This window comes from Penicillium odoratum, assembly GCF_028828045.1.
Source record: "Penicillium odoratum strain IBT 22623 chromosome Unknown utg000003l_segment0_segment0, whole genome shotgun sequence".
Lineage (NCBI taxonomy): Eukaryota > Fungi > Ascomycota > Eurotiomycetes > Eurotiales > Aspergillaceae > Penicillium > Penicillium odoratum.
In genome coordinates, this window is record NW_026643145.1 from 2502783 (window position 1) to 2516019 (window position 13237).

At 47.7% G+C, this 13237-nt stretch overlaps 5 protein-coding genes across 5 annotated transcripts; 4 read left to right on the top strand and 1 right to left on the bottom strand.

Annotated features, from left to right (window-relative positions):
* Positions 1 to 282: 282 nt before the first annotated feature.
* On the top strand, positions 283 to 1498 carry N7520_004177 (Gfo/Idh/MocA family protein; the record flags this gene model as incomplete). Its single annotated transcript, XM_057138112.1, has 4 exons — positions 283 to 324; positions 377 to 570; positions 628 to 718; positions 770 to 1498. The coding sequence occupies 4 exons, from the start codon at positions 283 to 285 to the stop codon at positions 1496 to 1498; spliced, it is 1056 nt and encodes a 351-aa protein (XP_056998577.1).
* A 98-nt stretch (positions 1499 to 1596) lies between these two features.
* N7520_004178 (glycoside hydrolase family 92 protein) lies at positions 1597 to 4592 on the bottom strand (the record flags this gene model as incomplete). The annotated part of the gene is made up of 7 exons (XM_057138113.1): positions 1597 to 2179; positions 2228 to 2911; positions 2965 to 3797; positions 3851 to 3960; positions 4007 to 4039; positions 4089 to 4287; positions 4419 to 4592. 7 exons carry the CDS (start codon positions 4590 to 4592, stop codon positions 1597 to 1599), a joined length of 2616 nt encoding a protein of 871 aa, XP_056998578.1.
* An 826-nt stretch (positions 4593 to 5418) lies between these two features.
* N7520_004179 (Zn(II)2Cys6 transcription factor domain-containing protein) lies at positions 5419 to 7685 on the top strand (the record flags this gene model as incomplete). The annotated part of the gene is made up of 5 exons (XM_057138114.1): positions 5419 to 5475; positions 5524 to 5633; positions 5997 to 6209; positions 6258 to 6728; positions 6776 to 7685. The coding sequence occupies 5 exons, from the start codon at positions 5419 to 5421 to the stop codon at positions 7683 to 7685; spliced, it is 1761 nt and encodes a 586-aa protein (XP_056998579.1).
* Positions 7686 to 8479: 794 nt separating this feature from the next.
* Positions 8480 to 10458, top strand: N7520_004180 (putative MFS transporter; the record flags this gene model as incomplete). The annotated part of the gene is made up of 7 exons (XM_057138115.1): positions 8480 to 8503; positions 8562 to 8627; positions 8705 to 8791; positions 8844 to 9034; positions 9083 to 9236; positions 9286 to 10098; positions 10144 to 10458. The coding sequence occupies 7 exons, from the start codon at positions 8480 to 8482 to the stop codon at positions 10456 to 10458; spliced, it is 1650 nt and encodes a 549-aa protein (XP_056998580.1).
* A 1017-nt stretch (positions 10459 to 11475) lies between these two features.
* N7520_004181 (uncharacterized protein) lies at positions 11476 to 12825 on the top strand (the record flags this gene model as incomplete). Its single annotated transcript, XM_057138116.1, has 4 exons — positions 11476 to 11788; positions 11841 to 12247; positions 12295 to 12464; positions 12510 to 12825. 4 exons carry the CDS (start codon positions 11476 to 11478, stop codon positions 12823 to 12825), a joined length of 1206 nt encoding a protein of 401 aa, XP_056998581.1.
* Between the last annotated feature and the right edge of the window lie 412 nt (positions 12826 to 13237).

Here is a 13237-nt window from a genome sequence, read left to right on the forward strand (position 1 = left end):
ACTGGAGTTTACAACCATCAGGTAAAATTTGAAGTCATTTGAATCCATGAACTCATATCAAACTGGTCATCTCTACAATCCTGAAATGGCAGGACCCGGCGGGGATTCATCCTTCATGGCTCCATTGTTCTGAATCTGCAACTATAAAGATCATGAATATCTTGCATACTTTCAACTTAGAGCCTTTCAAATCAATAAAATCACTTCAAATACAACTGTCGACAGAATCTTCAATCAATCTCAGTTATATCATTAAATCCTTCAATTATTGAATTCAGAGCGATGCAACGACTTCAAATTGCCGTTGTCGGTCTTGGCCGTATGGTAATCAAAGCCTATAATCAAACTGTATTTTTTGGAAGCTCATATATCCTAGGGAAAGCGCCATGTCCATACTCTGCTCTACCGAGTTCCCAAAAGCCAGGTCGTGGCGGTGTGCACAACCGACCCTAGTGAGATCAAATGGGCCACGGAAAACCTCGAATATCGAGAATTCGGAATCAAGGTATACCACAACTACGATGAGATGTTGGAACAGCCAGGTCTTCAGGCCGTCTGGATTTCCACCAGGTATGTAGGTGCCATTCAAATGCTCTCCTACCCCAGTGAGACTTATTTCCCAAACAGCACCGATGTCCACAGTAGCCAATCGCTGGCTGCTATTGCAAAAAACATCCATGTACTCTGCGAGAAGCCATTGAGCACTGATATTGCCGAGGTATTTGATGAAACTGCAATAGTATGGGATTTAACGCTAACCAGTTGGAAGGCACAATCGGTAGTGGATGCAGCCAACAAAACCCCTCACCTTAAGGTCATGGCAGGCTTCTCTCGTCGATTCGATGCCTCCTACCGCGATGCAGGCGAAAAGATCTACCAAAAAAAAGCCATCGGAAATTCATTTATGGTTCGATCCAACACCTGTGATCTCCGCGACGATACCGGCTTTTTCGTTCGATATGCAGCTCGCAATGGCGGTATCTTTGTCGACTGTGCCATTCATGACATCGATCTATCTCTTTGGTACCTGAACAACCCAGTTCCCAAAGCCTGTTGGGCAGTAGGTACTCTCCAGCACCATCCAGAGCTGAGGGAGCTTTCAGACGTGGATAACGCCGTTGGAGTTGTGGAGTTCTGGGGTGGGAAAATTGCCTACTTCTACTGCTCTCGTACGCAGGCACACGGCCACGATGTCTGTACCGAGATCACTGGTACTGAGGGAAAATTAATGGTGAATGTTATTCCCAGGGAGAATAACGTGGTCTTGGCTGATAAGCTCGGCATGCGTCATGAGGTCCAGCCGGAGTACTGGCAGCGATTCCAGGATGCGTTTGCGCTTGAGGCTAATGAGTTTGTCGAGTGCATTTTGAAGGATACTCCTGTGCCTGTAAAGCTTGAGACTGGAATTACGGTTATGAAGATTGCACAGGGTCTTCAGCATGCCTTGCTTACTGGGGACGTTGTTCGCTTTGACGAAAGTGGAGAAAGGCTGCACTAGTTATCTGGTCAGAAACAGCCTGTGCATAGAGGACTTGGAGAAATTGACATATTTTCATTGATGTAACGATAATCATGTTATGAAGAAGGTATAAATCCTTAGGTGTGATAGTCTGAGAGACTAGGAGGCAAGTCTTCAATCTTGGTTCCCCAATCACTTTCCACCGCACCCAGCTCCAGTTCAAGAACTCCACCATCCGTAAAGAAGTCATGGGTAATCCAGTTCTTCGTCCAGGGCTTGCCATTCCATTTGACACTCTGAATATTAATTGATGCGTAGCTTGGATCAAAGTTCACGTTCCGGACCGTCGCAACATTACCTGTAATGCCGTTCGTAACGTTGACCTCTTTGAAGTATGGCGGAGTGATGAGGTAGACATCTTGACCTGGTACTGGCCAAAGACCCATCATACTCAAGACGACAAATGACCCCATGGCTCCACTATCGTCATTGCCGGCAATACCTTCAACAGTGGTGTTAAATTGAGATGGAATGTAGGAGTGGCTGTACTTTGCCGACAGAGCGGGGCGTCCCGAATAATGGAACTGGAAGATAGGAAGGAAGGCCTGCTCGTCGCCCACGTACAGCAGTCCAGATTTGTGGAAGTATTCTAATCGAGAAGTGAATTTTTTCATTCCACCAAGCGCCTGGACTAATGCTCCCATGTCATGGGGAGCATAACTGGAAATTCGTCAGTGATTGGGAACTTCAACTAGGGATAGAACGTACAAGGTATACAGCCAAGCGCTTCCTTCGTATGTCTCATGACCGGTAGGGTTGAGGTAGCAGCCATCAAAGTCCAGAAGAGGGCTGCACAGAATGGGGTCCTGGTAGCGCCAAGTACCGTTCGTATATCGAGGCTGCAGGAAGCCAGTGAAGCCAGTGTCAACTCCATTGATGCTGGACTTTTGATCCGCTTTGAACAAATTGTTCCAGTTTCCAGAGCGCGTAATGTATTTATCGTGGTCGGCCAAATGTCCCATTCCCTTGGCCATCTCTGCAATGCAAAAGTCGTTATATCCGTACTCCACTGTTCGTGAGACGCTGCGAGTGTGCGTGCCCACTCCGTATGGATCGTAGTCGTCGAATGGAATGTACCCAAGACTCTTCCAGCTGTGTAACCCACCGCGTCCCTCCACGTTCCAGTTCTGAGGCTCCACTTCGGCGTCTTTTACCACAGCTTCATAAGCAGTATCCCAGTCTATGCCGGGGACCTTTTTCAGGTAGGCATCTGCCATGACTACATCTGCATTGGAGCCTCCCTGGGTTAATCCCTTGCACAGAGACATGCGACAGTCAGGTAAGTAGCCTTCATGTCGATAGATGTCGACAAGACTGCGCATCATGAGGGACTGCGACACGGGATCCACAAGGGTCAAGAGTGGATGAATGCTGCGATAAGAGTCCCAAATGCTGTTGAAATCATCAGAGCGGTAATTCCTTTCATCATGCTTCAAAGTGCTCACCAGTAATAGCTGTCGTAGTAAGGCTCGTCACTCTTCCAGAGAGGATTTTCACCTGTATAGTCCTGCGGGGAGATAAAAGCCCTATAAGCTCCGCTCCAGAAAATGGTTTGAAAATCCTTCGAGACCCCTTCCGCATCGATAGAAACGGCTTTCAGCTTCTTCCTCCACGCATCTTCTGCTACTGCCCGTGTTCCATCAAAGTCGAAATCAGGCTGTTCCTTCTCCGCGTTATCGCAAGCTTGATTCACGCTCAGGAAGCTTACACCGACCCGAGCCAAGATGGTATTGTTTTGTGGTGCGTGGAACCGGGCAAATGTACCACCTGATAGAGTGTCCGGGGTATTGTTCCCATCAGCTAGCATGGTCACAGTCTTTTGGGTGAAGTTTGCGCGGTTATTAGTCCATACACCTGTGTCACGGAGCTCGGCCCCCTTGAAATCAACGCAAAAATGGAGATCATAGCTTCCAATACCAAAGCTGGGATTGAACGTGCCGTTTCCACTGAGCCGTCCGGTTGACTGATCTACAACGGCGGTTCCATTGGTCCGTGACTGCGGTAGATCCATCAAATCCACCAGAATCACAGGGCTCAGAGAGGTACTGGATGAGTTGTCAAAGGTGAATCTATACAAAGCTGAACGATTGGTCGTTGTCATTTCTGCATGGACACCGTTCTCCAATGAGATGCCAAAATATCCGGGACGGGCAACAGGAGAGTGGTTATTTTCCAGCCAGGCCACTCCTCGGTCGGTTTGCTGCCAGACACATTGGTTTATGTCGTCGTGGGGACAGGCAGGCTGGGCAAATATAGGGAAATTTCCCATGGATGGTGACTGCGATTGTCAACTTCTGTTTATACCTGGATAGAGTTCTGAGCTATACATACACCACCTGTGCCCGAGTCGTGCATGTGCGAGAAGCCTGTGACGGTCGAGTCGTCGTATGCAAAACCAGCTTGATTCTCGCCCACTGTATCCGCGACAGCTTTGGCCATGCCTGTTCTTATCAGCTCTGTCCGGCTACTCGACATTTATTGACTCACCAAACGGCAGTGTTGCGCCGGCGAAAACGTGTCCTGTAGTTTACGTCAACATAGCCACCAGCAATATCTATATCTTCCATACCTCCATTCGCGGTTCCAATGAAGGGATTGACATAATCAAGAACGTCAAAGCTACCGACGGCAGCATGTTGTGAAGCTATAGCGGCCGAAGCATAAAGAAGTGCTGCAACAACACTGAGCATGTCCACGCGGGGGCGGGAGATTCGCGACAGCATAATGAGCCCCGTGAAAACAATCCAACCTGCGAGGCTTGTTGAGTTCTGACGCGACAGCTTCGTCCAAATTTAAACCCACGCCCCCCTCGCCGGGTCAAGCTCCCTTATTTACCCAGCTTGCGGGGAAGCATTCCACATATCGATCGGCATACTGATTCCCCATATTAGGGACTCACATATCCAACCCAATGGGCTAGGCCGTCAAAGCGAGGGAATGTCACATTGGGAGTTCGCACCGGTCGGACGAGCTCAAGTGCTGGTGCGACCTTAGTATAATCGGTCGGCAGTCTGTTTAATTGCTTCCCCACAATAAAGCACAAAGCAGCATCACGAGGCGGCTGTGACCGCATGATTTGCGTTATTTGTACTGGAATAAGAATGACTCGGTACCACAGTGTCCCCGGGTTCCTGGCGAAGTGCCGATCCTTGTTGACTCGGGCAGGATTAGCGAATGGAACAACTCCGGGATGCGGGGGTCGTGAGCGGACCAGAAGTGAGGAGATTCGTCAAACTGTAGCGAGTGCATATGCAATCACTCGGTCCTCGTCACTATGTAACCTTTAGGTTACGTTAATATCAAGTGCTTGAGGGCGAACAAATAGCAATGTTCGGGTTGTATCCTCACAGAACAAGAAAGGACCGGAATTCCACTCGCTCGTAAGAGACTTAATACGATTGAAATCGCTAAGATTCCTCATCTCCATATTCTTGTGTGTTCAAACATATCTTAACGAGGTTTATCAAGAACGTCTCCCAGGGACATCAGATGACTGACTACTAGGGAGCGCATTGAAGTTTGAAACAGGCGTATCACTCTGATTCAACACAATAACATGAAACAAGCCTATCACTCTGATTCAAGACAATAACATTAGCTATTATCTATCAAAATGGATTTATTCGGTTTTTCTGCAATCTTGCTCTTTTATCCCAACTATCTGCTGCATAGAACACTGGGAACTGAGATCAAACATTCCGAGCAAATGCCGAATTATCGCCGAATTTGATACGTTTCAGATCCCTTGATAACTGCCGGTCCACGGTTAGCTATCTTCACGACTTCGTTGCGTCAACTCATTACATGGGATGTCAGCAGCTGCCATCATCTTGAATGTTATCAACCAGGAGAGTCCTTGGCGCCTAGTGACTGCATGCGCCCGGTGAAAATATCATATCATGCCCGGTGTTCCCTCGAATAAGGCGTGCGAGCGGTGTAAAAAAAGACATTTGAAGGTTCGTACCAATGTCGGAAAACAGATCGCCACCAACTGACGATCACAGTGTGACGAGACTCGTCCGCAATGTCAGCGCTGCACCACTGCTGGTGTGGAGTGTCCTGGCTATGTTCAAACTCGCAAATTCATTGATCAAGGAGCGACGGTGAGACGCCGGTACGCTCCTTATCAAGAAGTCCACGCTGCACACGGAAGCGTCGGAGATTCTAGTAGAGTACGCCGAATTCTTTCTACTATGAGAGAGAGCGAGGTCTGATATTTGAACAGGGTCAGGGCGCAACTCAATCAACACAAATTCAAAATCAGCCAGAGGCGCAAGATCAAGCCTTCAGCTCAAGGGAAGATGGCAATACTAAGTCTCAGCTGGAAAAAGCAAGGTTGGAGCCAAGAGATGATCAAGTGACAGGCGAACCCGGTCCATCAAGGCAATCAAGTGCGACAAGTGCTCAGAATTCGCTTCCTTCCACTTTATCAGCAGCTCAACCTCCTACCGGTTTCATCCCCGGGGGGGGAAACTAGGTCGACCAGTGTTCACAGCTCGGTGTCGCCGAAGATCTCCATGGATCTCACAGATCCAATTTCAGGTGATTATCAGCGAGTGATTTCTGCAGAGACGCCCTCTCAGCGGAGCGAACAGGAAGAATTCCAAGATATCTTTTCTGAATTCTCGACGGGCACTGAGCATGAGATTGCATTTCTCACCCGCCATTATGCAGAGGTCATAGGACCATGGTGATTATCCATATGATCAATTGCTCTTCGTATGCTGATTTCATCTAGGCTTGACTTATCCGATTCTGGAAAGTTCTTTTCCGTCTATGTGCCTATCCGATCCATCAACAGCCCATCACTCAAATATGCCATCGCCGCATTGGCAGCCAAGCAACTAGGGCGAGTAAAGGGTGCAAAGTCATCTGCTGGGAACGGCATGTTCACCAGTCCCGCTACTACCGAGCTGTATCCGAATACAGCTCATGTTGATTGGTTTCTCAAAGCTGCCAATTATTATTATATGACGGCATCAGCCCTGAACAATAATTGTTCGGGTGGCTATATGGCTGTCTCTACCTCGGCCGTGCTGGAATCGCCAATCGAGACGGTCGGTCGGTGGCTTAACTCACGTCTGACAAAAGAGCGGGCACAAACAAGAAGCGACGGAAGCCTTCTGCGGATGGCCGAGGAGATGCTTGCGACTGTCACTATTTTGACATTATACAGGCTTCTAGACTCGAACGGTGAAGAGTGGCACAAGTAAGATTCAATGAGTGTGCTTCTGAAAAGTTACTGACATGATGTAGGCATCTTGCGGGTATCCGTCCGTTGTACGAGTCTCTTCTGCATCTGAATTTGACAGGTTCACCCTTTTTCTCTCACGGGCTGCGCGCTTCTTTCTGGAACTTCGCTCGACAGGATTACCTAGGGTCATATTTCATCAGATCAGCGACCCATCTCAGCCCCGCCAATCTCCCTCTATGGCGAGCTGCAGGAATATCCATTGACGACCAACATAAATTCCAAATGGGCTCCAGCCATATGAGTCAAGAAGATCAGGCAGCAAATGGTCTATCATGGCTTATCTCCAAGGTCGTCAATTTTCTGGCTCGGTCAAAAGAGTCACAGATTGCTCAGTGGACTGAAAGTCCCTCTACTTCACCCAAAGATTCAACAGAGGCCGATCAGCAATCTTACTCCGACACGAATTGCTGGCTGGATCTTTCTTTCGAGTTACAAGTTTGGTTCGACGGTGTCCCGGAGACCTTTCGTCCTTGTGTACGGATCGAGAATCCCAGAGACCCGGCAAAATCGCCTAATGGCCCTCAATTACCCTTCCCCGAAGTATTTTATAGCCTCCCGACCTGTGCAGCTGCAATGCAACACTATCATTTCGGGCGGATCGCGCTATTGTTGAATCGACCACCGGATGTATTGAGCGCGCCGAGTACGGCGTTCGATCGCTTGCAGGGGTATCGGGAGGTTACAAAGGAGGTGGAGTATCGGAGTCGAGATGTATTTGGGATCGCGCTGGGACGGCCTCGGGGAGAAGTTCGCGTGTACATGACTCCGCTGTTATTTGCCGTGGGACAATGTCTAGAGGGCTCGGAGGAGCATCGAATCATCATTGATCTCTTAGGTGGTTTGGAGGCAGACCTTGGCTGGGCGACTAAATCTGTGGCTCAGAAACTCCAGGGTTTGTGGAATCGACATTGAACGCGTCATTACCTCCAGCCAAAAAAGTATAGAGGCGGAATTTTCTCCGTGTTAGCAGAACACCGCCAAGTCATAATAATCTCCCGAGGTCGCCCCGCCATGGAGCATTTGAAGGATTAAGGGAAATTTCATGCTTCAAAATCAGTCGTACACGATAACATTGAAACCCTGAATCAAGTGTGGGTATCGCGGGTACGTAAAATAGGCCCTTAAACTACCATCACATTATTGCCAATAAGCTTTGAAGTGATCTACCAATATATCGAACCCCTTTTTAGTACCAGATAGCATGCTTAGTGAATCAAATCATCTCGAGCTTTTGATGGCGGCCAAATGCCGTTCTGAAATACCGATATTTTGTGGCAAGGGTAAGCGACAGAAGTTAAAACAATTCATACCGCAGTTGTCTATAGCGAGTGCGGGGGAAATCCGGGGGGGAATACGAAAAGTACGAATGTGGAGCCCGAAACAACCTTCGTGCCATCAGGATTCTTTCATCTAAGACTTGCCGTTAAACTCTATAAGGAATGGACCAATCTTAGTTGATCTAGTAGATTTCAAAGAAGAAGGTAAGCAACGCCATTAACCAGTCGGGTCTTATGTCCTTGTCCCCTCTTTCTAAGGTTCACTTCCCCTATTCCGTTGATCTTGTAGCTCGGCAATTGGAAGAATATCTAATTCCGCGCTTTATCCTGTTTACTCCTTGTGGAGACATAAGACCAGCTTTACGCCCGCATATCCTAGATTACTCGGACTCTACAGTTTATGCCAAGCTACGGCAGATTTTGCCCATCATGGAGATGAACTATGATGAAGTCGTGAGTTATCCTGTTTATCATTTTATTTCATAAAAAATTCAGCTAATGGGTTACCCAGGTTCTCCACCAGATAGAGGAGGAGCTTGGAACCAAAATTCTTCCCGGTACTGAGATTATGGCTGATGTGAGAAGAATCTTGAAGCCCTGCAGCATGCCTTTTAAACGGATTAATTGCTAATCACAGCATGGATGACTCTCTAGGTTGGCTCACACCATTTCGTCAAGTCTTCGTCTAAATCCAGTCGCGTATTGGTGCCACAGCCCTCGCCTGATATTCATGATCCTCTTGTAAGTCTTTCCTGTAATAATGGGTGTTGGGTCTCTAATATCACATATATAGAACTGGAGCAGATTTTGGAAGATGTCCACGATGGCCATCGCAACATTGACAACATTCTGTCAGGGATTGGGGCCTTTAGCCCTTGCACCAATGATGCCTCAGATGGAAGCGAGCTTTGATAGGAGTTTGGCCGACATTGTCCAGTTTACTGGAGTTTGCATCCTTGTACTGGGATTCAGCAATTTTATCTGGTAAGATCAACGTGTACTTTACATGCTGGATACCACTGATGATCCTAGGGTTCCTATTTCTACATGCTTCGGTCGACGCCCTGTCCTTATTTTCTCGACTCTGATCTGTCTGGCCAGTAATGTCTGGCGTGCTGTGGCACCTACCTATGGGAGTTATATGGGCGCGTGTGTTTTGAATGGTATAGGCGCTGGTCCTGCTGAGGTGAGATCTTATTTTCATATATTCCAAGGCTATTCTAATCTTCCAATAGACACTTCAGCCGCAGGTCATTGCAGACATCATGTTTCTTCACGAGCGTGGTGCCTACAATACGTTATACTTCACCTTCTACTTTGGTTCTTTGATGATCGGTCCAATCATCGCAGGCTCCATGGCAGACCACATTGGTTGGCGCAGCTTCTTCTGGCTCAACGTCGGCTTGTTAGGCCTTTCACTCCTCCTGCTGATCTTCGTTTTCCCGGAGACCAAGTGGCACCGCGTTCATCCCGACGAAGTTATCCATGCAGAACAGCCCCCATCCTCGGCCAGTTCTGACAAACCCGTCGAATTCACACAAAAAGAGAATGTGGAGGGAGATCCCACAGAAGTCGAAGAGGGTGATCACTCACAAGATCCATACTTGCACAAGGGCCATCCTTCCAAAAAGCAATTCCACCTTTGGCAAGCTGAGGGCGCCAGTTGGAAGGATATTCTTATCAGCTTCTGGCTTCCATGGAAGCTATTGGCGTTTCCAATTGTCGAGCTGTCTGCTTTTGTCGTTTCCTGGTCCGCCAGTTGCTTCCTGACGTTGAATCTTACACAGAGTCAAGCATTTGCTGAGCCTCCGTACAACTTCAGCAGTCAAACGATCGGTTTCTTTAATTTTGCAATTCTCGTTGGGGCTGTGATTGGCCTTTCTACCAATGGGCCTTTTTCAGACTGGATATCGATGCGAGCCACGCGAAAGAACAAGGGAATCCGAGAGCCGGAGATGCGACTCCCAGCAATGGCGATCTACGTGGCAATTATGATTATCGGGAACTTTGTCGTGGCTTTTGGCTACCAGTACAAATGGGATTGGCGGGTAAGTTTTGCTCTGACCTCTTGAATTCGCACTCTAACATTATAGATCATTGTCATCATCGGGTACACCGCGGCTGGGCTTCAAGTTGCTGCCCTACCAGCCATCGTCAGCACGTATGCCGTCGATAGTTACAAGCCTGTTGCTGGTTCCATCTTTGTCGCAATCACAGTTAATAAGAATCTGTGGGGTTATGGATTCAGTAAGTTTATCACGACATGGGTGTCAGACAGTGGATTTGTGAAGCCTATCATGCTGAACATGAGCTTGTGTACTCTGTGGTGTCTCTGCGCGATCCCATGTTACTTGTATGGGAAGAAGTTCCGAGGGTGGACTGCAAAGTCTTGGGTTCACAAGATGTAGGATTGGCTATATAGCGAGATTGGTTCAAATTTTGGCTTAAATAATATGGCGGGCTTCATAATGCAGAATGGTCATCCGCGAGATTTAGCCTAGACTGAGAATTTCCCTCCTATACCACTTACTGAGTTACCTCCCGAGTCTCCTAACTGGTATCCTAACATTCACCTTCGTTTTTCATGCATTAGTCAAGTCTCTTCCCAAGGTAAGAACAGCATCCAGCTATCGACCGTAATCACAAATCGTTGTGAGTTCAAAAATCATCTACATTTTTTGCATTATCAACTCCTTATACTCCATCCCTATCGAGCCATTATCAATCGCTTCTAATCACCTCTACAATGCTAATGCGAGATCAATGCAGATTTTTCAGCATTGTAAGCGGCCTGGCCCCGAGTCTGGCCAATGCCGCCAACGCGTGGCTGAAAATGCGGAACGAGATGAAGCGTTTTGGCTGCTTAGAATACAAATTGCTAGAGATAGCGTATGTGTTTTCACGTCGAGAATACTAAGTGTTACAGGCTAAAGATGATGCTGCCGCGAGTGAAGCCAAGAACCTCCGCATTCGCCAGAATGCAGAATCCGGTATCCCCACTATGGGGGGATATATCGTCACAAGCCACCGCTTCATTAATTCACGAAAATTTCTTCTTTCGACTGAACTTGACAGCTTGAGAGAATTAGTCCCGAAGGCTACAGGTCCAAGATGCCTATAATGATGTGTGGTCGTTGGAACTGGTTTTTTTGATGTTGCGAGATACGATTTGACGACTTCTGCGCTGGAATGCGGGCTTCAAATGTTCGGATCAGTGTAATGGTAGGACGAGAAGCAGAGTCACGTGTAGGATGTGTCGGACTAAAGGTCTGCTTTGTTATTCACGGGAATTGCAGGTAATTATTCATGATCAATGCTGTTTCCTTTAAGTTAGTAATATCTCAATTGGTTTACTAATATTTTACCCCGCACCTCAGCAGCTTGAATACTCGACGATACTAAATCCCATGGGTTTTGTGATCAACATGACAACATTATCTGGACTGTCAGCTAGACCAATCCCCTTTGGCCCCTATATCACCATCCAGCCCCCACTCACTCGTCATGGAAGTGGCCCGGGACTGTTTATTGTCCGACCTGCAGCCTTTGCGGACTGTCAAGAGCAAAACCAGACTCTGGATCCTGCACCACTCCAGAAGTGGGCTGAAGAAGGATTTGCAGTGGGCCAGATAACACTTAATGCGAATAGCAATAATGCCGAGACTATCGCGAGCTTGAGACAACATTTATCAGACCTACCGGAGTGCACTTCCACAGATAACGATTTCGGGTTGATAGGTGAGCTTCATATACGTCTCCAAATATCTGCCTTATGTTAACGTGACTTTAGTATATGGTTCTAAACGAGACTATGCCACCATTCCTGATTTGCGAGCTTTCGCCGACACTGTGATGGCTGCGGTTTGTTTTGATACCTGGGAAATGGATGAAACAAAACATCTCCTGCATTTGCAAACCCCCGAGAATGATGTCAAGGATGACCATCAGAAATCTTATTTCTATCCGGACACCATCTCGTCCGGCTTCATTGTCCCGGGTCATCCGGACTTCAAGATATCGACAGCAGGCGTTGCCCACACGCGCAGCCTTGTATTTCTCAAAAAGTTCCTTGGGGGCCCTAATTTTGATCTGGAAAAGATCTGGGATGAGCACACCTACTACGAGTTTGGCGATCGTTCGGTTGAAAAGACCATGGCCACTATGGTGCAAGAGCCATATGTGAACCATATTCCTACCGTGAGTCTACATCACATTCATAACAGACTGGTATTAATCAATATTAGATGACCGGTGGAATTGGCCGCGCTAGTCTGAGCAATTTTTACCTTTACCATTTTATTTATAACAACCCGGATGATACCGCGATCGAACTAATTAGCCGCACTATTGGTACCGATCGCATCGTGGATGAATTCATCTTCTGTCTCACCCACGTGAAGCAGATTGACTGGCTGTAAGTTATGTACGCCAAAGCCAATATTTCGACTAACGTTCTCAGTGTCCCTGGAATCCCACCAACTGGAAAACCACTCCGTATCCCCTTCACCTCGGTAGTCAATATTCGTGGTGATAGGCTCTATCATGAACACATCGCATGGGACCAGGCGACCGTGCTTGTTCAGCTTGGACTGCTGCCCGAGTATCTTCCATTCCCGTATGCCCTCCCTGATGGCTCAGTCCCGGCTCCAGGGAAGCGCTTTGAGTACCGAGTTCCAGCTGCCGGGGTGGAAACTGCCAACAAGTTGCAGAATGAACATGACGTCGTATCGAACGAAATGATTGATTACAAAATCCGAGAGGTTGAGGATCGGTGATTCGAGGGAACTATGCACTGGCCCAAGGCCAAAGGGCTCACAAATATTTCATGCCCTGCCATCTGTACGTCTACCTAGGTATTCAAGCTGCAGATTATCCTATATATCTCGGAAATCCAGGATGATCATACTTCTGAGAGTTTATGCATCGATCGGCTATCGCGGGTGCAGTGTTCTATTGGTCAACGCCGGATGCAGTAAAAGGCAAGATTTGACCGCTCATTCAAACTACCACCTAGACATAGCCATTATGCCCATGTAACGTCATGAATACCTGATTTCGATGCTTTCTACAGAAGTTTTGGGTTCTTCCCGTCGATCGTTCCTGGGACAGATAAGGTACCTTCCATCCCCCCGCCCCGAGCCGAAAGCGAAGAATAGCATTGTTCCCCAGTACACAAGTCGAGTGGCT